Consider the following 25988-nt stretch of genomic DNA (forward strand, 5'->3'; position numbering starts at 1 on the left):
CTTGGGATCAGACCCGATCCTCCCCACCCACCTCGGCCCCTCCCTCCTCTTTGGCCTAACCTGGTTCAGCTGACTTGGTCGCTCGGTTCCACCCACAGTGGCCGTCTGTCTGTCCACCCCTCAAGGCCCGGGCTTCATTCTCCAGCCCCTGGGATCCCTCCTGGAAGGCTGCTCCCACACTCCCAGGCCCCGCTCGGATCATCCGCTCAAGCGCCCCCTGGACCTCAGGGAGGGAGACCCCTGGACCCCTGGACGTCTCTTACATCTTCTCCTAAAAATGTGTCCCACTTACCTTCCGTTTGCATCCATGTATTCAAGGATGCGAGATTGGATCAATACCTATTTCCGCCCCAGACTGGAGAGGGGGTCAGCAGGGAAGCCTCCCACCCCAGGCAGGCCAAATGTCCCTTCTGCACTTGCCTGTGCCACAGTCCCTCACGGGACTTACCACAGTTGTGATTTTACATTTAATAGAACATCTTTGATTCGTGCCAGTATCTTCCACTCGACTGTAAGCTCCGCCAGTGCGGGAACTATGTCTACTTTCCCATTCTCAACGATGATTAAATGAAGGAAATGCGGAAACTTCACCACCGTTTTAGAGGGGCCTGAATTAGCAATGCATGACCGGGATACTGAAGTCCTAAAGGGATCCGGACGATGCCCAAATGTGTCACTCCGTGTTTTCAGCTAAGATCTCTCTCCCGGGCATCTGCAGCCCCGGGGCCTCGCGTGGGTCCAGTGTACTTGCTGAGCGGACGACGGCTCCAAAAAGGAATAGAGGGGCTCAGGGGTCCATCGCGAGCACCCCTAGGCAAACTTGGTCTTCAGTTAGTGTGAAAAACCCTTAATTTGGGTCCTTCAGGGTTGGGGGATAGAGAGACTCGGGCACCGGAGACTGCTGAGGTCATTTGTCCCTCTCTCCAGTGTCCCAGGACCAAAACTTTTGTTAGACGTTTCTGGGGTGCCCCTACCCCCCGCCAGGACGGAGGGGAGGGCAGCCTGCAGCCGCGGGCGAGGTGCCAGCCCCAGGGGCGCCCGGGCCCCGCAGCCCCCAGGTCCCGCAGCCCCCAGCGCGAGCCTCGCTCCAGCCCCGGCTCGCGCGCAGCGGGCGGGGCGCGAGGGGGCCGGGCAGGCTCCGCTCCGCGCCGGCGCGATCCGGCCCGGGTTTACGCGCCCACCCCGCGTCCCGGCCTCCCCGCCCCCTGCGCCGCCGCCGCCGCCGCCGCCTGAGGCCGCCCGGAGCTGCGCGAACATGGCCGAAGTCGGCGAGGACAGCGGCGCCCGCGCCCTGCTGGCGCTGCGCTCGGCGCCCTGCAGCCCCGTGCTGTGCGCCGCGGCCGCGGCCGCCGCCTTCCCCGCCGCCGCGCCCGCGCCGGCCCCCGCACCCCCGCCCGGGCCGCCCGCGCAGCCCCCGCCCGGGCCGCCACCGCCGCCGCCGCCCCCGCTGCCGCCCGGCGCGATCGCGGGCTCGGGCGCGGGCGCGGGCGCGGCGCCGGCCCTGGTGGCCGCGGCGGCCGCCTCGGTGCGGCAGAGCCCGGCGCCGGCGCTGGCGCGCCTGGAGGGCCGCGAGTTCGAGTTCCTCATGCGGCAGCCCAGCGTCACCATCGGCCGCAACTCGTCACAGGGCTCGGTGGACTTGAGCATGGGCCTGTCGAGCTTCATCTCGCGGCGCCACCTGCAGCTCAGCTTCCAGGAGCCGCACTTCTACCTGCGCTGCCTCGGCAAGAACGGCGTCTTCGTGGACGGGGCCTTCCAGCGGCGCGGCGCGCCCGCCCTGCAGCTGCCCAAGCAGTGAGTACCGCCTGCGCCCGCCCGCCCGGCCTGCTCCCGGGCCACCACGACCGCGACCCCTGCCGGCCTGGACCTCGGCGTCCCCCGACCCCGCCCGGCCTGCCCGGGGGCTACCGCGACCGCGACCCCTGCCGGCCTGTCCCGGGGGCCACCGGGACTCCTGCTGGCCTGCCCCCGGGCCACCTCGACCGCGACCCCTGCCGGCCTGGACCCAGTGTCCGCCCGACCCCGCCTGGCTGGGCCCCAGGGCCACCCTCGACCCGTGTCCCTACCTCCTGAGCCCTCAGGATCACCCTCAACCCAGCCCGCTCTAGACCCCCGGAGTCACCCCTGAACCCCGGCCGGCCTGGGCCGCAGAGTCACCTGGTCCCTATCCCTGCCGGCCTGGACCCCCGTAGTCACCCCGACCCAGCCTGTCCTGGGCGTGGGGATCAGCCCCAACCCAGCCTGGCCTGGACTCCCGGTGTCACCCCCAACTCAGCCTGATCTGGGCGCCTGGAGTTACCCCTGGCCACTCTCACTGGCCTGGGCCTCAGAGCCACCCCGGTCCCCATCCCCGCCGGCCTGTCCCGGGGCCCTGTGCCGTCAGGTCCTGCCCCGGGGCGGCATCTGGCGGCGGGAGGATGTCGCTTGGGAAATGTGGAGTCCCCGGGGGCATCGGCACCCGCAGAAGGCCCGAGGCCTGGGGTCGGAACCCCCGGCAGTAGGGCCGGTCTGAAGGGTCAGAGGCTCGCGGGGAGGGGCCCGGACGGGAAGCGCTCTGCTTCAGTGTCCCTCGCAAACACCGCGGGGAACGTGGGGCACCTTTGTGAGCTGCTCACATGGGGCAGTGGGACCCGGAGCTGGACCTGGCGCTTCAGAGCACAAACTCCCCAGGCCGGAGGGGGCTGGATGGCCGCCCTGCTCCCATGTCCCCTCCTTTCCGGCTCCACACTCCTTTCCCCACCCCAGCTCTGCCCCCAGAGATCCGGGATCTCAAAATCTGTTGATCAGGAGAAAGCCTAGTTAATTACTCATTTCCTCAGTAGGCACTTTCTTTTTCTATTTAGTAATTGCTTCTAATGCCTCACTAGTGTTTATATTTCTTCACTGTGGTTCATGTTCAAGAGCTGTCTTTGACTATCTAATTACTCTCTTGTATAAGTGCCTTGCATCCAGGGAATTTTTTGCTGGGGTAATTCCCAGAGCTCAAAGTTCGTTTCTGTAAACTTCTTCCTTTTCTAGGGTCTTGTCATGTATGGTTATAAATTTATGGAATAATTTTAAAATGCAACATCAATAATGAATCACTGCCACTTAGCAAGTGAGAGGGAAGGTAAACTTTCATTTTCCAGCGTGAAAGGTGTGCATTTATTTCAGTGAAATCAGGACTCTGCAAATGACAGAGTTACTCTGTGCCTCAGTTATTTCTCTGTTCTGTCTTGTTCATAACCCACACTCTCCATTCCGGGCCATCAAGTGCATTTCCTGGCCAGTGTCTCTAGTGAGAAAATGACAGGTAGACAGCCCCACCCCACCCCCAACCTTCCCTACTTAGAGGCTTGTTCTGCCAGTACACTTTTATATGATTCAAGTTCTATAAGTGCTTTGATTAAACAATTTTGTTTTTGGGGTTTTCTGTCCCAGCCATTGAACAGGTACACTCCTGACTAGGGCTCAGCTTAGTGAATCTTGAAGGAGGCTTTCACATTAGTGTTTTCTCTAACTCAAGGGGGAAAAATTTCAACCCGCAGAGTTCTCAGATCGTCTACGGAATAGGCCAGTACCAAGTCTATTATATATGAGATGTTATTGGGGTACATGGCGCCTTGCACATTTATACTACAAGGAGCCCACATTCTTAGTGGGTGCATTATGGAGCATTGTGGGAGCTGGCAGGCTGAACGTTTGCCCGCTGTAGATGCCCCATGGTGCCCATCTGCCTTTATTTGACTCTACCTGTGCTTCTGAGCAAGACCCATGTAGGCAGTGATGTGAAATTTACAAGAACAGAGCAAATGTGCAGAAGGAAAAACATCAAGTGGGGTGCCCATGTCTACACTCCTAGAGAGATGCTGTTTGCTTCTGAAAGCTGTTGAGGCCTGTCAAAAATGTTCAGCAGTTCGAGTGTTTTCACATCGTTTTTTATTTTAGAAAACTTAAACCTAAGTAAGTCACATATAGAGAATGGGCTGTCGTGAGCCTCTTTTTTAGAGTTAGGTCAAGGTTCTGAGGCCTATCACGTTGAAAGTAATCAAGAAGTTTTAATGAATTAAGAGCAAGGAAGTTAGCTGGGTACATTTTTGTCACCCAGAAATGGGAAATTCGTTATCGAATGTCATTAAAAGAATGTCAGTAATTATTGTGTTTATTTTCTGTCAGGCTTTGGTACCCAGTGTTGCCATTAATATTTGAAGTTTTGAATTTCTCCACCATAAAGTGCAAGTTCTTGTGTTGGAGTTCTGTCGACTCGAATATGCCTGGCTTCAGTGGAGATTTTGTGCTGTGTTAGCTCCCGCACTGTTTCCCAAAGCCTTTTTCACCACCACCCCTTGGGACAGGTGACAGCCACATTGCTGACATTTGCACGCACCATACACTGCCCTGTACAGCTCCTACTCAGAATTTACCCCCATTTGTTCCTAGAAGTATGTCTTTCCAAATCTTCAATATTTTTTTGGTTTTTTTTTTTTGAGACAGTCTCGCTTTGTTGCCCAGGCTAGAGTGAGTGCCGTGGCTTCAGCCTAGCTCACAGCAACCTCAAACTCCTGGGCTTCAGCAATCCTACTGCCTCAGCCTCCCGGGTAGCTGGGACTACAGGCGTGTGCCACCATGCCTGGCTAATTTTTTCTATATATATTTTAGTTGGCCAGATAATTTCTTTCTATTTTTTTAGTAGAGACAGGGTCTTGCTCTTGCTCAGACTGGTCTTAAACTCCTGACCTTGAGCGATCCACCCGCCTCGGCCTCCCAGAGTGCTAGGATTACAGGCGTGAGCCACCGTGCCCTGCCCAAATCTTCAATATTTTTAATTGTCAGTAGGAACAAAATGACTTGTGGCCCAGCGTAGGGCCGATCTTGCTGTGCGGCAGTGTCTCCCACAGGGGTGAGGAATTACTCGGAGTCCCCAGGCCGAGGGGAGCGCACTGGTTCTGATCCAGGTTTGCCTTGTCTTGACTTGGTGGAACTGTGCGGGCCACACTTGTAGCCTTTCTTCTAGCCATGAGCTCACTGCATCTGGGGCTGAGAATTTGTTATCTTTAACCAGAGACGGAGCGCAGGAACTGCCTGGGAGTAGGTACACAACAGCTGGCTTATGTCTGTTGAATGAACAGACTAATGACTAAATGAATTTGCAGCTTCCATAGGAGTAAAACAATGTCATTGATTCTGACTGGTTTCCTAAAATGGACAGTCAGCATGGTGTGGGGAAATTCAGACAGCCGCCTTTGGTTTATAGGTGGGTGTGAGGGGTATGTGTGTGTGTACATGTAAACTATCCAATTCAAAATTCAAAACATGTGTTTTACACATGAACTTAAAGAAAAGACCCATACGTACCCCTCATTTGCTCTTCCCTCTTTTTCTGCAACCTTTTTTCCCCAACACCTTTATAGTAAACGTGGATTACTTGAATAATGACAATGAGAACGCAACTTCTGTTTGTGGTAGCTTTCAGTGGTAAGGTTTACATGGATGCCTTTTATTTCCCTTATACTTATTTGTGTTTTCTAAATTTTCTGCAGTGAGCCTAGTTACTTTTTTTTTGTTTTAATACTTTTTATTATGGAAAATTTCAGACATAAACAGAGTAATGAACTTCCACATACCTGTCACCCGGTGTCAGCAGTTGTCAAATCAAGGCCAGGCTTATTTTACCTTCATTCCCCTAATCTTCCCTTCTTCCTCCCAGTTATTTGGAAGCAAATCCCAGGTGTCATCTCATTCTGTCTGTAAATATTTCAATATGTCTCTAAAAGATGAGAATTCTTCTTTAAAAACATGGTGGGCACAGTGGCTTACGCCTGTAATCCTAAGCACTCTGGGAGGCCAAGGTGGGAGGATCTCTTGAGCTCAGGAGTTCAAGACCAGCCTGAGCCCTAAGCAAGAGCGAGACCCGGTTTCTACTAAAAATAGAAAAAACTAGCTAGGAGTGGTGGCACACGCCTGTAGTCCCAGCTACTCCGGAGACTGAGGCAAGAGGATCAGTTGAGGCCAGGAGTTTGAGGTTGCAGTGAGCTAGGCTGACGCCATTGTACTCTAGCTTGGGTGACAGAGCAAGAGTCTGTCTCAAACACAAAAAAAGAAAGAAACTTAACCACGATGTCGTTATCACACCTAAGTGATGAATGATAACTTCATCAAATACTCAATCATTGCTCAGTTTCCCTTCCTGTCTTCGTGATTTCCTTTCTTACAGTGTGTTTTTGAGTCAGGATCGAGTTAGGTCCAGACATGAGGACTGGTTGATTTGTCTCTTCATCTCTTTTTATCTCCAGGCTCCATCTCGCCCTCTTTTTTCTCAGAGGTCATTTGTCCTGTGTAGTTTCCCGCATCTGCTTTTACAGATTGGATTCTGGCGGCATCCGTTAGATACCTGCTCTGCCCTGTCATTCCTGTAAATTGGTTGTTAGACCCAGGAATTGTAACAGACTCAGGTTTGATTTTTGGCCCAAACTGGCACCACTCATAGGTGGTGTTCAGCATGCATCTATCAGGAGGCAAAGATGCCTGGGTGTCTCCCTTTTTGTAACAGTAGCAGCTTTTGATGGTCATTGCCTGGGTCCCCTAATGTGTTTATCACCTGTACTTTGTAGTTCATTTTGGCTGCAGCACCAGGCATTTGGCTGTGCTGACGCGCTCCGCCCGCTGGGAGACACGTTGTGAATGATGAATGTTACGGATCACAGCTTCTGCATGTGTGCCATGACTAAAAGTCATCGGTTGTAACCACCAAAGCATGTTACTACATAAATGTTTTAGGCCCTCTAGAAACATACAGAACGTAGTTTCTCATTGCTGTCTCCAACAGGTCACTTGAAGAATATCAGATTTATTATTAATAAATTGATATTTATCAATAAAATATATTTATTATCATACAAGTTACCAGATTGACATTATTTTGAAATTAACTGGGAAATGGGCCATACTTAGTGAAGACAGCAAGTACGTGTTGAATGCCCCATTACCCAGCATCTGGGGGACAGTCACAGCATTCCTTCCGTCCTGGGGGCCTCAGCCCTGTCACTCCCCTTGCCCAGGTCCAAGAGAACTGCTGGGTCCTTAAGTGACCCGGTGCTGGAGGGGGCACATGTGCTGAGCTGAGTTATGCACTTGGGACAGGAGAGGGTGTCAGATCTGTCTCTTTCCAGTGGCGGAAGCTGGAAGGTGTGAATGCTCAGCTTGTGCTGGTTCTCTTCTCCAGGGAGAGAGACCAGCCTGCAGGCAAGCGGGAGGAAGAGCTGTCATCAGGGAGGGGTTGACCTGTTGCTGACAGGAACCAAGACAGTCCTGAGGCCTGACTCTGAGACCTGGATGGGGCGGCCCTGGATGGGGTGGCCTGGGGACTGGAGAGGGCAGATTCGGGCACAGGATCTTTTGAGTGACCATTTGGACAGTTGGATCGGTAAGATGTGGGGAGAATGATACCTGCTGTGGAGCAAAGCTGGGGTTGGCGGGGGTAGCTGCTAGGTGGAAGAAGGTGAAGGTTTAGTTTCAGTTCTGTTGTGGCTTGGTAGTATGGTCAAAATACAAAATGCAGCATCTTCTCTAAATAAAGCCTTTATTCTGGTTTCTTGCTAGTTGGCAGTTACTGTGTATCACATGTATTTGTTCCAAGTGAGACTGTCATCTTGTTAAAGTTACTTTAAAAGGGTTTGTGGGAGTGTAGCAGATTGGGAGCTAGTACATTGAGTCTGTGTTAAAAATATGAGCCACTTTCTAGTATCTAGTTCGAAAAGTTTTGGGGCTTATCACCCATACGAGAAAATGCATATAGAATTTTAAAAATCAATCTATGAGAAAGATGTTATTTATCATGTAGTACTATGAATTGAATTTATAATAGCTATATGAAAGCCTTTGTCATATTGATGGAGGAATAGCGTTGGTAAGTGCAAAAAGTGTTATCATGTAGAGTCTTAATGCTGTTCATATTTAATACTTTTGAAACAGACACAGCTATGTTTAAAATTGTGTGCTGAAATGAGACTAAAGCATTTGATTTGGAGATACAGTAATTTACTATTTGCTGGTTTTGCATCTTGTGAATGTCAGAGGATAAACTCACTAAATTAATGACAACTCAAATTGCAGCAATGCCTCATTTCCATAATTACCCTACATTTAAAGCATTTCATATTAAAATGAGAGGATTATATAAAATGCTTTTACTTTGATTTCCTGGAAATAGGCCCTTGTATTGTGACTTGTTAGGACATCTTGTAGTTAATTTTCATTGCCACTATTACTTTTCATGAGTTTCTAGTTTCTTGGTAAAATGTTGCTGGATAATTAAAAAGACTGACAAACGGAATGTGTGTGAACACAGTCGGTGAATTTGTAAAGGAAAACCAAGACGACGTGATGTGTGTCTCGCGGAGTCTGGGAAAGCAGGTCCCGAACCCGCCTCGCTTGCCCCATTTCTGAACTGCTGACCGTTCGCACTTTCCTTGGACACCGCGGGACGAGCCCAGGGGTGTTTTGCTTCACTCAGACACAACCGTGCCATCCTTAAATCATGAACTGCTTGCAGATGTGTGGCTTTTCCCTCCCAAGAGTAATTGCCAGTAGGTAGTCACTGCTGATCCGTAGACATACAGAGTGCGGATGAGTGTTTTTTGTTTTTTGGTTTTTTTTGAGACAAAGTCTCACTCTGTTGCCCGAGCTAGAGTGAGTGCCGTGGCGTCAGCCTAGCTCACAGCAACCTCAAACTCCTGGCCTCAAGCGATCCTACTCTACTGCCTCAGCCTCCCGAGTAGCTGGGACTACAGGCACACGCCACCATGCCCGGCTCATTTTTTTCTATATATATTTTTAGTTGGCAAGATAATTTCTTTCTATTTTTAGTAGAGACGAGGTCTCGCTCAGGCTGGTCTTGAACTCCTGACCTTGAGCGATCCACCTGCCTCGGCCTCCCAAAGGGCTAGGATTACAGGCGTGAGCCACCATGCCCGGCCCGGATGAGTGTTTTATATATGATTTGATTAAGAAGAATCTTGTGTGCTCCCAGTCATCTGTGACTTGTTTAACCTTGCCGAAAAAGGTGTGAAATGGCTTCCATTAATTTCCATTTAATTTCAGCGGGCTCTCATTCTTCCATATGCTGCACAGCTGCCCTGCCCAGAAACCTCTATGGCTCCCTAGTACCCATGGAGTGGGGCTTTGCCCCTTAGCAGAGGCCCCAGGGCTCCTAAACCTTTTCCCCTAATCTGCCACCCTAAGTGTCAAAGGACACGATTCTCTTTGGGGCAGAATTGCCTCTGGATGTTATTTGCCTATAACAGCAATTCTCAGATTTGGGGGGCTCAAGACCCTTTTATACCCTTACACATTTCTGGGGACCCCAAAGGGCTTTGGTTTATATGGGATATATCTGTTGACATTGACCATATTAGAAATTAAAATGTACATATTTATTCATCTACTCAGAGATAGCAAGAATAAACTTATTTCAAAATTAACTTTTTATTTAAAAAAACTTATTAATATATTTCCCAAAACAACCACAAAAATATTTAAATTTTTTTTGTTTTGTAAAACTCTGTAGGGTCTGGCTTAGTGGAAGACAGCTGGAGTCTCATAGCTGCTGCATATAGTCTGTTGTGTTATGTTGTTTAGGCTGAAGTATGAGAAGAAAATCCAGCCTCCCACAGATATGCAGTTGGAAAAGGGAGCAGTTTTTGTAGCCTTTTATAATTGTGGCTGTTCTTTGATGCCTCACCAAAACTTGACAAGTGGTAATTTCTTAAAGGGTAACTGCAGTGTGAAATATGAAACTAAGTGGATGAATGTGTTGTGTTCTGTTACATTAAAATCCATTGCTCTGTCTCGCATTTTGAATTTTACCGGCATGCATGATTTTGTAACATTGTACATTGGCCATCGGGAAAATTTTGACGGAGTTATGCAGATCTTCTAGTGTGGATACATCTTCTTAGCCAAAACAAAGCCTGTTTTATCCTTGGGTTCAGTTGGTAGTTAAACTTGATCCCCTTGAGCCCAATAAATCATGTTTTTTAAAAATAGAAATCTTTTATAGGAACAAGCTTTTTGATGTCACTTAATTTTTCAATCTATTTTAAAAGTTGAGTGACACAGCATATTTTTTAAATGAACCTCTTTTAGAGCAAATGTAGGTTCACAGCAAAAGCATATTTTTATAGTTATAAAAAGTTCTGTGATTTAGTCATTGGCCTTATTAGCATATTGAGGCATAATTTAGCTAAATTTAGTACTTCTTAGGTGCGTCACTTCTTGATTCTTTCTAGGCTACTGTCCATCTTGTCAGTCGCTGCTGTCATTCCCATGACCAGGTGGGGCCTGGCGTGCTTCTCGGTCCCCGAAGCTGCCTCCAGTGGCCACCCCCTGACCTCCGGCCCTGTCCCGCTCCTTCAGCCACAGGTGTGGGCCCCCAGAGGACGGCATAGTGACCGGGAGGCAGCACAGGGCAACAGTGTCCTGGGTGAGTCCTCGGCAATGTCAGCGATAGGTGTTTTTATAGGAACGTTCATTGCGTGCGTGGGCTTTTCTAAGCACGCGCTGGAGAAACTGCCACTCTTGATACATATAAAAACTCCTTTTCTCCCTCCCCAGTCTGATAGGGAGCCCTGGAGGAGATTTCTGTCTCTTCCCCTCTTCTCAGTATTACACGGAGGACAGGACTGGTCTTCTGTCTGTTCTGAAAAAGCTTTGCTTTTCTGTGGTTTGTCTCCCAGCGACAAAGCGTCCTTACTGTTTTTCCAGTGGACAGGGGTAATGGTAAGGGGGTCCCCATTGCTTTCCCTCGCACAGACACATTCTGGGGCTTGGGGTTTTTGTCGTAGTTGTTGGCAGCACATAGGATTCAAAAACTAATTTCTTAGCGTAAGTTGGGATTTTGTGCCAGTTTTCTCTGTCAGGTGGCCTGTGCGGGTCTCACTTGGTGGCTGATCCATGGGGGTCAGTTGTGTCAGAGCTGCAGTCAGAGGCCAACTGACACCTGAAACCTGGGCACTGGGAGTGACCCAGGCTCAGACGAATGCTCAGACTGCGGGGGGATTAGTTGTGTACAGAAAACCGTCCCAGAAATACACCCTCCTGTCATGTGACTTGGGTACAGTTTACTGATGAAACGGAGGAACCTCCTACATGTTACCAAGAAGCTGTGGCTGGAATGTGGTCAGTGAAAAAATGACTTAGGAACTTAGTAACTTTTTGGAGCTGGCTTTGAAAGAATGTTAAAACGAAAGCTGATGGGGCGACAAAGCCAGTCCTAGGTACGAGGCTGTGGAAGGAGGAAAGTGGAGAGTCAAGTCTGGACTCCCCAGTTCTGCCTCTGGGATGGACGGTCGGGCTGCGTGGACGGTATATCCCTGTAGCTGGGAACAGTGACTCATCACAGCCTGACGAAAACATCTTTCCCTTAAGAATACGCAGCTCCCGTTGGTTGGATTCCTTATTAACTGAGCGGCGTTTATAGCCCCAGTCTGGCTCCTAACGTGCAGGAAGACTCTATTAAATATTCAGCTGCTTTGACAATTATGTTTTTCTTTGTCAATTGTGGTATAAAGAGACTTTCTGGGCCTGCCTACGTTGGATTGGCTAACCAGGGATGCCAAGGAGAGTCTAGAACTTTCTGCAGCGATAAAAATATTCTATATCTGCACTGTCTACCGTGGCAGCCACTGGTCGTGTGTGGCTCTTGAGCGTCTGAAATGTGGTTAACGTAGCTGAAGGACTGGATGTTTAATTCACTTTTAGTTTTCAGGTTAAAATAAAATGACCACATGTGCCTCTGCTTATTGGTGTCCTTAAAGAGGTTACAGATCTGCAGATCCCTGGCACTAACAGGTGTGGCCACTACCTCAGTTTACCCCATTTGTGTCGGAGGCACAGGTGTGACTTTCTGCAGCGTGCTCCCAGGTGAAAAAGGTCAGGGAGGTCCGGTCTGGGCCACGCGACTCAGCAGACCCAGCAAAGTTGTCTGCGAAACCTACCAGCCAGCCCCTTGTTAAAGGCTCTTTGGGAAATGTCTTGCTGCCGACCGGGCTGATAACCCCTGGCCACCAGGTAAGTTAGGGTGGAAGGCTTCCGTTTCCCCTTTATTGCCCTACCTCTTGAAGCCAGAGGAAAAAAGTAAATCGTATGAGAGGTGATTCCTGTGGTAACAAAAAGGAGAGACAAGTGCGCTGGTTTAGGAGGGAAAAAAACTCTTGGTGGCCCTCTCTGGCCTGGATTGCTCATGCACGTTGGCTGTTGATGGTTTACATGTGAGTCCAGCTCCTTATATTTTGTTCATTGCCTTGCAAACTTTAACATTCCTTTATAAACGTGTGTATGTGGCATGTGTCTACTGTCTACACATCACATAGTTGTACCAGGTGGCCCTGGGTTAATCAGCCCTCATTGTGCCTGTGCTTTGAGCTCATGGGACCTGCCCTGGTGGGTCATTATACATTGGTGTGAGTGTTGGGTAGCACCACGAGGGCAGGGGCTGGTTATTTTGTGAGGCATTCTGTTCCCAGCGCCCTGCCCAGTGCTAGGGAATACTTCCAGACACAATCTATAACCTGCGGGTTCTTCTAATAGGTACGTTCCAAGATCTTTCTCATGGGAAGTCCAAGGTAGGTGTTTGTGATTGGTGGGCAGAAAACACCTCCTGCAAGGGGTGATTCAGGGACTCAGGCAGGCACCGTCGGGGGACTGCAGCAGGCTGGGTGCGGCTACACAGGCTGCAGCAGCATCTGCCTCTGGAGGGAGAGATGGAGGGTTGCTGGGGACCGGGCGAGGCCAGGCCAGAAGCAGCGGATTTCACTTTCACTCACACCACTCTGTCCCTGGCCACTCTAAGGGAGGGTAGCGGGCCCAGGAGGGAGACCACAGTTGTTTGCTGAACACCCCGCCAGTCTCTGCCACATTTCAGATGAAGGTAGCCAGCTGCAGCCTGTGGGCCAAACCCTGCCAGGTGTTTGTAAATAAAGTTTTATTGGAACACACCATGCCCCTTCGTTCACACGCTGTCTGTGGCTGCTGTAGAGACACATGGTCCGCAAAGCCTGCAGGGTATTTCCATCTGGTCCTTGGTGGGAGCAGTGTGTGCACCCCTGCCCTGGGTCACAGTCTCTGTCGTCTTCTGTGTCTGAGCATTTACTGAGATCCATCCAAACCTTTGTATTACTGGGATTTCTTTACATAGAGCCCCTGTGCTTCTTGTCATGTTTAATCCGAGGTATCTTATGTATTTGTTTTGGGAATATGAGTGGGATCTTGTTTCTTAGTATTTTCAAAGGGTTAGTGTTTACATGTAGGAAAGGGAGGGGGAATGTGTGAATTTTCTTTGGCATAAGTTTTATAACACTAATTTTTTTTTAATTTTATATTTTAAAAAATTTCTAGCTTCCAAAAAGTTTGCAAGACTAGTACAAGTAGCTCCTGTGTGTCCTCTGCCCAGATTTGTTCATTTTTAGACTCTGCCATGTTTACTTGAGCATTTTCTCTCTCTGTTATTTAAGAGTGAGCTATATGTTGCATGCCCCTTTTCTTAATACTGCAAGATGCATTTCCTAAGAATAGGATGTTTCACATAACCACAGCCTCTTATTACATTCGGGACCTTTAGCTGATCCCGTGCTGTTCTCCAGTATGCAGTCGTACGCCACCGTTGGCCACCATTGTCGGTTGTCCCAACAACGCCTTCGTGGCATTTTGCCCCCGTGGGGTCCTGCCCAGGATAGAGCCTTGTGTTCACTTGTCTTGTCTTTTTCTACTTTTTAATCTCGAACAGTTCCTTGGGCTTTTTTGGTCTTTATTGACCTTGACATTTTTAAAGAAAACAGGCCAGTTATTTTATGGGTTATCTCTCAATTTAGGTTTGTCTGATTTGACAAAATCCTGGTTAGAATGAGGTTAAGCATCTCTGGCTAAAGTGCCAGGAGGGGGTCGTGTGTCCTTCTCAGGCTCCCGCGGGGACCTGGGGTCCTCACCGTCAGGGTTAGTTTTGGTCACTTGGTTTAGGTGTTGTGTGGCTTTTCTACCAAATAGTTACTGTGTTTTCTTTTGTAATTAATAAGTTATTTTTGAGATTCAAGGCTAGTATAAAATACTAATTTTGTATCTAGTCACAGTTACTGTTTCCAGCAACAGTTTTTCGGTTCACGTGCTTGCATTTCCTAGGTCATAGTCCTCATCTGCAAATAATGATCATTTCGTCTTTCTTCCACATTTTACATCTCGTGTTTTGTTTTGTTTTGTTTGTTTTGTTGAATTGACTAGCACCTCCAAATAACATGAGTAAATTCCACGATGGTGAGCTCCTTTCTTGTTTCTAGATTGAAAAGGAATGTTTGTGGAGAATTTGAGAGTAAATACAGCTTTCACTGCCTAAAAGCCACTTCCTTAAGGAGCCCCCCCGCCCCAGTGCCTGGCTGAGGTTGGATCCCATTGGTGGTGTACTGGTAGCCCCGACACCCCATTACATCTTGTGATTGTTGTTGTCATTGTTTGTACTTGTATTTATCTGGTAACCCTAAGTGTGGGAGCAGGACCAAGTTGTTCTTGTTTGCTGCTGTAATCCCAGTGCATGCCCACGTGCTTAGCACATCATTGGCACTGCGTAAATAATTGTTGGCAAAGCTGGTGAACAAATAGGAGAGATCTGAATGCAAAACTAACCTGGTGTGAGAAAGTAATCAGAGGTTACATTATCTTAACTTTTTGAAGATCTAGCTTGGTCACTTTAGCTGGGTGCCCTTGAGACTTCATCACTGAGCTGTTTCTTCATCCATTAAATGGGTACGCTCCCTCCTTCTTAGCTGATTATGAGAATGACAGAAGATGTGTTAGAAGTACTTACCTCAGTGCCTAGCATAGAGACGGTGCCTAGCGAATAAACGCCCCTGCATTTATGTACCTGTTGTCGTGAGTGAAAGGGACAGCGTTCATTCCTTGAGGTGTCTGGATGTCGGTAGTCAGATCTGTTCAGTGTAAAGGACAATGTTGCCGTGCTTTGAGCTGATGACGGTGGGGTAGACCGGCCCTCAGGTCTGGTGAGCTCTCTGTTCCCAGCCTGTGCCAGCAGCTGGTCACCTGGCGAGGGTGTCGTAGTTAGCATCGTGCACTGGCTGGAGAACAGGCTGGATATCTCCAGGGTCCCTCTGGGTCTGAAGTTTGTATGATCAGAGCAAAATCGAAGGGTTTGTTTTCCGGTGTCTTTCTGAGCTGCTTGTCTAGAGACTGGGAGCTCAAAGTACAGGGACTCTGAAAAGACAAACTCGGGTTTCACCTTGAGTTCGTTTGAATGACCTTTGGAGGGTGCAGGACTGGCAGAAACTGAGGGGGATGCCTAGAGGTATAAGGCGGGTGCTTCGATCCCGGGCCAGTCCAAAGTGTAGCCAGCTCCAGCCTTGACGTGTCCTGACCGCAAACTGGGAGGTGGGGGGTTTGAGAAGGAGGGTTATGAACTGGAGATGGAAGCACAGAATTGATGAAATGATTTGTATGTATTTTAAGGCATTTAAAAAATACAGCAAAGTACAAAGTGGAATTTATAACCAGTACTCACGTACCCTCCCAGAATCTGCACTTGTTCACATTTTATTACATTTTTTCAAGCCCTTTTTAAAATAAGAGAAACATGGCCTTGCAGGTGATGCCGGGGTCTCCTGTGTTCTCCTGTCCTGCCCTGTCTCTCCCTTCTCCACGGAGGCCCCCTGGGGAGGGGGAGTTTCGCTCTAGTCCTTTCCCCTGCTGCGCACACTCGCATGGGCGTCTGAGGATAATTCATTGTTTAGCTCTGTGTGGCTTTTCAGGTTTACATAAGGGGGTCACACAGTCTTGTCTGTGATCGTATTTGTGCTTTCTGCTTCTCTGGAAACATCGCTTTGCAGGTGGTGCTGCCAGATGTGGCCCTGGACGTGGCTTTGCAGCCTCACTCTCCACCTTTCTCCTCCCCTCTTACCGCTTACTAGAGGGGCTTCCTTTCCATTCCTCCAGTGGCCACCCCGACTCCCACCGTGCCCCCCTCGGTGTCAGATCCAGTGGTGCCTCCCCAGTCCCTCGTCCCTGCCCCCAGGGCTGCACGGACAGCTCACCCCTCCCAAACACGCGCCTGCATCTTGCGCTGGAGCTGGGCTAAGACAGGCGTGCCGCTCTCTTTTAGGATGTTCTAGGAGGGCCCTTCTGAGCCAGTGATGTTTGAGCTGAGGTCTGAGTTACGCGCAGAAGCTGGCGGTGAGTGGAGACCTCCCAGCAGTGGGGCCTCAGGCGTGGTGGCTCTGGGGCCAGGGGAAGGAAGAGGGGACCAGAGGGAGCTGGAGATGGGCAGGTCAGGGTCCCCACACGTGGAGGGGACAGATGTGAAGCCATGCCCAGGCACAGGGACTGGGCATTTAGGATGTTAAGCAGGCAGGGCTTGGTGACAGGCTGGTTCTGAGGGCACAGTCAGGGGGTAGGAGACTCAGCAAGGTCAGCGGCCCTGCAGGGCTGCTCTCTAGCACAGGGCGGGGTCCCGGCATCCTCACCCTTCATGGACTCTTCTGGCATGGCCTGACCTTGCCATGCAGGAGGGAAGGAAAGTTACGTAAAATTGAGGGTACCCAGGAGACTTGGGTGGATTTTATTCATTTTAGAGTTGGGGACAGAACATCATTAAGAATTGTTTTTTACCATATATGGCAAAACTAAAGGCTTGAATGTTGAAACCACATTCCCCGGTAAAAGCCCGGGCAGCAGCAGGCCTGGGGCTCCACGCAGCTCAGAAATGCCGCTCAGACGCCGGGGGTCCCTGCAGCACTGGGTGCATTTCTAGCCTCATCTTCCAGAACATTGTGACTGGAATCACAGGCAGCTGAGAGCTCTGAAGAGACCACCCTGGCCGTGATTTAATATGGGGAAGGGAGAAAAGAAGCCTGTGATAGTCACATAACATTACACCAGTGAGGGCTAAACACTGCCTCCCTCACTGTAAATACAGAAAACCCAAATACGGTAGGAAAAACGCGTGTCTGTGTTATTATATTGGGAACTTGGGCTACTGCTTGCTTAATAAAATAACTTGGGAATAAATTACTCAGACTACTAGCGGTGCAGGCTTCAGATCAGCGTCTTACCCTCGATGCTTTTGCCAACGGCGGCACTGAAGCATCTTGCTCAAAGGACGGCCAAGTGCTTTGTTCGCAAGTGTCGTCCGTTTCAGAGGCTGATACGCCGAGGTCCATACGGCACGGGCTGTCAGTGTCCTGACCCACAGCAGCGAGCGCAGGACCTGTGCACAGACAGCTTCTCCTGAGGCCAGCGGAGGGGCCAGCGTGCGCCCGAGGTCCAGCCGTGCCTGGAGACTGGGGTCTGGCTGGCAGTTCCAAACAGAACCCAAAGGATTTGTGTCTGGCTGAGAGAGCTTCCTGTCCTTGGCCCTGGAGAGACGGACAGACAGACAAAGGTCCCTGGGACAGGAGCCTACGAGAGGGCTGAGGGGGTTGAAGGCTGGAGCCTGGGCCAGTCAGGGTTTCACAGAAAGGGGGGGCACTGATGTGGGGGGGATGCCCTGGCACGTGCTCACAGAGTGGGGAGTGGGGGGGCCCTGGTGCATTTTTACGGAGAGTGGGGGGAGTGGGGGGCCCTGGCACATCTGCACAGAATGTGGGGGGAGCGAGGGACCCTGGCACATCTGCACAGAGTATAGGGGGGTGGGGGTCCCTGGTGCACCCACACAGTGGGGAGTGGGGGCTGCCCCCTGTGGGATCTGAGGGGAGGAGCAGGCAGGCAGGTGGATACTGGACCCTGCCAGCTCCTCCCCGAGCCTGGCCTGCGCTAGCCACGTCTCCTGGGGGACATTCCCCCCACACCCAGGTGGCCTGTCCTTTCCGCAAGTCAGGACCCTCAAGTGTTGCTCCCAGGATCCCTGTGGTTTCTTGGAAGTGCCCTGGGGGGAGCAGGGGGAGGCTGAGGGGCTGCCCGGGGGCAGGACAGTTCTTCATCTGTCTTGTACGTGGGCTTTCATGGGAGGCTTTCCCCAGCATTTACTGATCGTGACTTAGGAGATTGTATCAGTCCAGCAAATTTAATTTTTCTGAAAAAGATTGGTTTGGTTTGTTTTTAAAGTGCCTGTAAGGGTTTCAGTGGGTACCATGGGGGGTTTTAAGCAAGGCCACCCCCCCTGTCTGATGCTGCCGCAGGGCCTGGGTGGGGCATAGAGACGGCCCAGAGGGACCAGGGGCAGTGACGATGGTGGGGGCACCAGGGACTCAGCCACTGCCAGAACTTTCTCAGGAGCCCTCTCCTCTCCGCCCACCACCCCCAGGCCTAAGCCGTTCCTCTCCCAGGTCTGCTGTGGGAGGAGCCTCCTGACTCATTTCTTTCACTGTGGTGAGATGCACTTAAAATTGACCCTTTTTAAGTGAACAGTTAGAGAGCCTTGAAGCACATTCACATTGTTGTGCAAACGTCTCCACCATCCCCCACCAGAACTGTTCCTCTTCCCAAGCTGAAACTCTGTCCCCATCAAACACTTAACTCAGCTCCCCCTGCCCCCAACTGCAGTCCCCAGCCCCTCCTTCCTTTCTCTGTGGATCCGATTCCTTGTACCAAGTCCTTCCCGTGCACCCTGCAGCCAGTCTGAGCCTGTGCTTCCGTACTGTGCCCAGCGTTTGCATAAACTCTCCACTGGCTCCCTAAATCTTTAGTCGATCCCCAACCCTGAGTGCCTGTCTCTGCCACTTCCCCCGGGATTCTGCCCTCTGCGCTGGCTGTCACCTGCCTGGGCGACACCCCTCAACCCTGCCCTCTGTGCGGTTACCCCCATCACTCCTCAGGACCAGTCTGGGGACTCTGTGTCTTCAGGGAAGTTAGTGTCATTTATGATTGTGTATTTTTATGTGATACATTGGTGTGTCCTCCACCACCTTCCTGCCCCATTAATCTCAAAGTTCCTTGAAGGTCGGGATGGAAACGTTTCCGTCACTGTTTGTAAGGATTGATTTGAACACGGGACTAGAGCCAGGAGCAGCGGCACCTGGGAAGAGGTGAGCTCACGCCTCCATCTGCGGTGTGCTGGTCCTGGGGGCCGGGGCCTGGCGAGTCGCCCGTGAACGGTCACTGCAGCCTGGACGTGAAAACCCAGGTGGGGCTCCTGCGGGATCCTGTGCCAGTGTGGTCCTGTGGTCTCTCAATACTGTCCGGTTCTGTTGGTTTTTATCTGTCATGGTGGAAGAGAGTCACCTGCGAATATATCAAACCCTAATTCTGTTCCACGAGCTTCTCACCTTCTTACAAACTCTCAACCTTTGCGGGGTCACACCGTAATTCTAACATTCGGCAAGTCAGTGCCCATGTTTGTATTTGCCCTTTTTTTCATCAATACTTTCATCATCTTTTTGATTGTAACTCCTTGTAGCTTTCATCTTTTCACCCTTAAGAGTGGTAATTTCATTTTGTTTGCTGTCATCTAAGAAACTGGGGAGATGTGATGTATTTTAATCAATATAACTGTAAAAAATGGGTAAAAATGTTAAATTTAGTAATTTTTTAAAGGAACAGATTATCTCTTTGGAGAACTTATCTATCTGAAATGACTTTTTTCTAGAGGACTCCAGATAATTAATATTGTAGAGTTAACAAAAAGTTGTCTTAAACTTTTTAAAGGTTTTTCTAATCAGCCTCCATTCTCTCATTTTTTTAAAGTCAAAATTCCTTGGACAAAATTCTTTTTGTAGAAGCCAATTTTAAAAGAAAGCCAAAAAAGTGCACTTTAGCTTTTATGTTATATATCTGTATAAACTTTATTATCTCAAACCTTTTTCTATTCTATATGTAATTCATGCTTATAGAAAAATGGGGAAATACAGAAATATGAAAAGCGGGAAAAGCCACATAACTCTCAACAAAGATGGCTAGAAATACCATTTCAGTGTGTTTTCCTTGTGTCTGTTTCCTTTTTATTTTTATTTTTTATTATTTATTTGTATGTATTTTTAGAGACAGGGTCTTGCTTTGTCACCCAGGCTGGAGTGCAGTGGTGCAATCATAGCTCACAGCAGCCTCAAACTCAAGTGATTCTCCTGTCTCAGCCTCCCGAAAAGGTGAGACTACAGGTGTGCCCCATGATACCTGCCTAATTTTTAAATTTTCTGTAGAGACGGGGTCTTGCTTGTTGCCCAGTCTGGTCTCAAACCTGTCTCAAGTGATCCTCCCAAAGTGCAGGAATTACAGATGTAGACCACCAAGAGCGCATTGTTTCTTTTTTAAAAATCTGTAACAGGAACTTTGTTGAAACTGCATATTCGCACATTCACAACTGCTGGTGATCAGAATCCCAATTGGTAAGGAACTTAAATACTTAAAAAAACTACTCTTTATATGAGTGCTCTGTTTAAATATGTAGATTAAAGTGCTCGGCCTCCCTAAATTAGTTTATATCTGTGACACTCCCTACTGCTAAACTGAAAAAGAACGTGGTCACAGCAAGGTTCCAGGAATCCAGGCCACGGGGCGGGGCCCAGAGCAAGGTTGGGTCGGGCAGGGCGGCTTTTTCTGTGATTCCCTCTTATCACGAGGGAACCTCCCCAACTTCCGTGGGGAAAAACGGGATCAGATAATGCTGACAGTCACCAAAGAGCCAAATGTGATTTTTTGGTTCTTTCTGAGTTGGTTGGAGAGTAGAGAAAAGTCAAAGATGTCAGTGTGTATCCTAGTTACAGACTTAGCACAGGGGTGAAGCGTTTGAAGAGTTATTTGAATGAGGAATTAATTCCTTTCCTTCGAATATCAGCTAAGTCACCTTTGACCCCCAAGGTCAGGGTTGACCTTCCTTAGTGGGCCTGGATGCCCGGCCAGCACACCTGTGGCCTGTCTTCCTCTCAGCCCCCTGGGAGTTCCTTCCTGATGGGGGCTGGGCCCTGGGCTCAGGTTCCACCTCCACCACCCCCCTAAGTACTTGTGAAAAAAAATCTTGAGAAAATAACAGCTATTCTGGACTCTAATTGAATTCCATGGCACTTTCTTCTTAAAAATAAAAGCTAAAACCTAAGGGCTTCCTGCCCTTGTCGATAGCGGAGAGGAGACACATGTGCACACCTGGGGTCCCCGGAGGGGGACAGGACGCTGGGCGTGGCCCCCTCTCCGGTTGCAGAGAAGTAGCAGGGTCCCCTCCCGTTTCCTGTAGCATCACTCATCCCTGTTTGTCATAAAGCCCTGGTGCTGAGGACGCAGACCTGCACAACACCAAAGGAGAGGAATTTAGGACATTTGGGGGTGGCACGCCGGGAGGGCGGGGCCGGCAAGGCGGGTGTCTGCTCAGTTTTTATTTCAGAGAAAACTGTTGTGATGAACAGGCCGTGAGGGATAAATCAATGGGACTGAGGGTGCAATTTACATAACAATTAAACCAGTTCAGTGCATCCTGCAACTGCGAGAACCAGGCCTCTCCCCAGGCAGGTATTCAATGTTATTAATCTGTTTTATGACCCAGTTTCCCCAAATGGATAATTTCGCCTTCATAGTGTTAAGATATATTTAGCAACTCAGATAGCAGCAGTAGCAGAGGGTGGATTTAAAAGTCTGTGCAATGGCTTGGTGCACTTTCTTCTCACCGTTTGCCTGGAAAAGCCACCTTGCCAGTGGAGGGCCTTCAGTTAGAATGTCCCATTCTTCTGATTTATGGGGAACCATAGCCTGCCATCAATATACAGTATTTCAAATATTTTCTGAAATCGGAGTAAATATGGAGGGAGAGGTTGCCCCAGCAAAGGAACCCCGCTTGTAGCTGGTGGGAGAGTGAATTGGAAGGGCCAGCGGAGGGTTCCTTTTCTGAGTGGGAGGGGACCTGTTCCGCATCCCAGGGGTGTTTGGAATGCGTTTTGTGAAGGGCAAAATTCTATTTGGTGCCGATGCTGTGCTACTCCGCTTTGTTTTGTTTGGGGTGGCTGAGGTCTCTACAGATGAGCCCGTGTTGCTTTGTAAACATGATCTGGCTGCCAGCTATGGTCCCAACTGCCCTTAGGAAACTGGAAGCTCCTCTACTGTCTCTGATCCGGCTCCTCTTATCAGTGGCTGCTGGTTTGGGGAATTAACCAGAAGGCTAATCAGAGTGGTCTTGGGAAAAGACCACTCCCTTGGGAAAGATTAAACAGGTTGAACTCTAACTTGACCTTAAATTATCCAAAGTCATTTTCTAGATTTAGTGTGGAATTTTATGTGGCAGAACGAGAACAAAGATCACCAAGTGTAGCAAATTGATGCCATGAAATTATAGCAGTTTGCCCCAAATGTGACAAACTTGGGCTTCCGTGTGACCTGGGCAGGCGAGTTCTCCCTGGCATGTCTGTGGCTGTGGGAGGCTGTGTCCCGCCCTCCTCGGGTCTCCCAGCCTTGAGGGCGACCCCTGTTCCTCCTGGCTTCTCCTCCCTTGGTGCACCTGGGTGGGTAGGGGTGGCAGTCAAAGGCTGCTTCTGGAAAAGAGGCTAGTGGGACATCCTGGCTCCTGAGAGCCATCGTGTGCCTGTCCCTACGCATGCTGGGGAGCTGGAGCCCCCTCGCATCTTGTCCACATGGTGTGTTGCCTAGAGCTAGAGCGTCGTCCCCACCCCTGTCACCTGGGAAGCCCCGCTCTGCCTTCCAGACCTGGTCAAGCTTTATCTGCCCCAATCCTTGTTTTACCAGGTCACAGTGAGATCATGTTGTTGAGTTCATTGGCCTCCTTGGCTTCAATCGAGAGTTTCTATTGAGGAACTTTTATTTCTGTTCCTAGGGCCTGTGTGGGGACAGGCACTTGACAAGTGCTGATAGATGTTTGCTGGTGCGCTGACGGCTGGACCAGCACACAGTGGACTGGGCCGTCTCCCGCTGGCTGCGGCTGAACCACCCCTGACCACCAACCACTGCTGTGCTGGCCGGCGTGTGCCTGATCCACAAACCCCCATGCGTGGGGCTTGGTTTCATGGCAGGCGTGTGTGGTCTGCTAACACAGGAGAGGTGTCAGAAGAATTTAACTGTGGTAGACCGTGAATTAGTTTTGCCACAATGAAGTTTAATTCACATGATAAAAAAAGTCCAATTGCATATCATGCCATTGGCTTAAACATGTGCGCAGTGAAATTCCACAACGTACTAATAATTCCTGACATTGAGTCACCCCTGGTATTGTCCTGAATTAGGAATTGAGAGTTAAAAATTTACGTAGAGGACTATTTTATACTCACAATTTAAAAATCGCCGTGGATCTCAGAGAAACGGGTGCAGCCGGGTTTACGGCTTCCTGTGGTTCGTGCTGCAGCGGATGTCTCCTCGCTTTGGAGGGCAGGGCGGGTTGGGGGCAGGGGCAAGGCCACCCCGCAGGGCGAGGGGCACCTGTTCTGGGATGATCTGAACGGGCCACGGCTGCTTTTAATAGAAACTGAACTCAGATGAGCCACTTAATCGCCACCACCTGGAATTACAGTGGTTCCACGTCATGAGTTTCTCCCATTGAGCCACATTCCTTGGCCATTGTAGAACTGTCAGAGGCTCCTAGGGCAGGCGCAGGTAAGGTCAGAACCAAGTTCCAGGGTCGCAGTGAGACCCTTCAGGAGAATAGTAACGACAAAGCCTCCTACGCTCACCAGTCCTTACGGTGTGACCTGGCTGAGGGCATCGCACTCTCTTATCCCTGTCACCCGACTTTAAGGGGTGGGTGGTGTCACCACATCTGACCAGAACAACAGCCCTGGGTCACACATTGGGCTGGGCCCAGCAAGACGGTGCTCACAGGGTCTCCGGAGAGCTGACACCCAGATGCACCGACCTAGACGTGCCGAGCGATCAGGGAAGAAAGATCACGGCCAGACAGCAGTCGGAGACGTGGCTGGGCCTGGAGTGGGGCGTGGGCGGGGACTCCAGGAGGAGTGTTGGGGAGAGGCCCAGAGGCCGATGAGGGAGATGAGAGCAGGGAGTTCAAATTCTTTGGTATTCACAGGTGGATTATCTGTGCTTATTTTTTTAATCAGTTCCTCGTTTTTTATCTGCCCTCTAATCATGGCAGTTCACCTGCCTTTATACGTAAGGGGGAGGAGAGCAGAGGTGGGATTCAGACGCATCCACTCCCGAGCCCTGTAGAGCGACTCCTGCCTCGCGTGCCGTAATTGACGTGAAGCGATTTACTCCGGCATTCGGTCCCTGTCTCCATAAATACGGTTACTTGACATGGAAACGGGGAAAGGGCGTAAATTGGTATTGATTGCCCACGGTCTGGGATAACCAAACTGAGGATTGGCTGCTCCTGTCGGGTCCCCGGCACCGTGCACCTGCTGTCACTGTGATGCCAGGGAAGGAGACTGTTGGTGTCAGTTTGGTTATTTACCCTCAAGGAATAAACATTTCTGAGAGGAGTGGAATCCACCTGTTCTGCTTTACGTGCTTCCTTGGAAAAGAGTCCTAAGAGTTCAAATCAAACCACTGCTGTCAGAACTCTGGATTTATCATTGTCATCTTGAAAGTGGTCATGCCTGTATTAGATTTAAATGTACCGGCGATCCAGCTTCTCACTTTACAACTGGAAGGTTTCTACCCTCTCTCCTCGCCAGTCTGTCGCTCTCTCTGACAGGTGACACTTGGTTCTGTTTATACTCCAGAGTGTGTTCAAATCCATTTATGATTAAACCCTGCTCAAACAGCCGGAGTGAGATTTATTGACACACGGCGGGGTTGATGGGGATGGAGTGCCACTGGGGAAGGCGTCACCTCTCTCTGTTCTGTTTATTTCCAGTTGACAAAAGATGACATTTATTTTTAAATTGTGGTCATAGTTCTGTGACTTCTGCAGAACTCCAACTGCAGATTTCATTTTACAGCTACAATGACCAGGGCTTCTGCGGGCTGTGCCACTCCCTGGCCCTTTAGGGTGATAAACTTGCCATCTAGAACACACAATCACGTAACTTTGGTTCAGGTAATTTATCCAAGTAAATCTGTGGCTTATTCTCTTCCTGCCCTATTAATTTGCTAGTTAACTTAATGTTCTGAAATAGTCAACAAAGTTCATAACTCTGCTTACAGCCCGCTCTGTAATCTTAAAGTAGTGAAAAATATTTCTTTCATATAATTATTTCAGCATTGTTGTGTGCCAGCCCCAAGCTGGTCCCCGGGCTTGGGGTTCCCACCCTTTACTGAGCTTGGTGTCTCGGAAAAGCTAAGGCGGAGAAGGAATGAGAAGACAGCACAGCCGCAGCGCCGCTCATTCTAGGAAGGCCCGTGAGAGGTCAGAGCCCTAAACAAAAGGATTTTCAAAGCCATATCCTTTATGTTATTTCTTACTCATCTTCAAGGTGTTTTTTTAAGTCGTCTATTTTTGGGCCCTGAAAACGTGCTTTGTGACTCCCAGAACTGTCACCTTCACAAGACAGTGCAAGGAAAGCGAACATCATCTGTTCTCGCCGGCCTTATTTTAGCTTTGGGAGGAAAGGCTTGGTTTTGAAGACAATTCTTCTTACAATTCTTCTTACATTCTTTTATAAAAGTCAGGGTCCTTTTTTTGTTTCGTTTTCACCAGACACATTTATGGAATTTGCCTTAAATATTTTCTGAATAGGTGACACATTCCCACGGTTTGACACTCAGAAGGTCCCCCGTGAGACGATTTCCTTTCTCTCTCATCCTGGTTTCCATCCCCAGATAATCAGTTTCTGGGGTCTTGTCCAAGAACAGCATAAAACCCCATCCTCTTTCCACCCGAGTTCCGTTTCTGTGAGAGAACCGTGTTTTACGTGTGCGTGCAGAGGGGACTCCGGAGAATCTTGTCGTAATGCTGTCGTGCATCTTTTTCCTTGGTGCAGAACAAAAACCACAGCAGTGATAATCAGATTTTACACAGGCACGGAGGGGTAGCCTTTCTGGTCAGGTGAGTTTTGTGGCTTCGTCTAGTGCAGACGACATTCAAAGCAAGTGTAGATGGAAACGTGATATAGTGCATGGGTGTTTCATTTCGAGGACAGCTCATCAGTGGTGGCTTCAGTTTGCTGGCAGAATGCGTCTTGGAGAGAAGCTGGTAG

The 25988-nt window shown here is 49.7% G+C and overlaps 1 protein-coding gene across 1 annotated transcript in view; it reads left to right on the forward strand.

The window, feature by feature from the left end:
- The first annotated feature begins 1255 nt into the window (after positions 1-1255).
- Positions 1256-25988, forward strand: part of FOXK1 (forkhead box K1) — a 60312-nt gene continuing 35579 nt past the window's right edge. The window contains exon 1 of the mRNA XM_045541238.1: positions 1256-1794. Coding sequence (XP_045397194.1) covers positions 1256-1794 — 539 coding nt within the window. The remainder of the gene's footprint in view (positions 1795-25988) is intronic.

This window comes from Lemur catta, chromosome 2 (assembly GCF_020740605.2).
Source record: "Lemur catta isolate mLemCat1 chromosome 2, mLemCat1.pri, whole genome shotgun sequence".
In the NCBI taxonomy this organism is placed as follows: Eukaryota; Metazoa; Chordata; class Mammalia; order Primates; family Lemuridae; genus Lemur; species Lemur catta.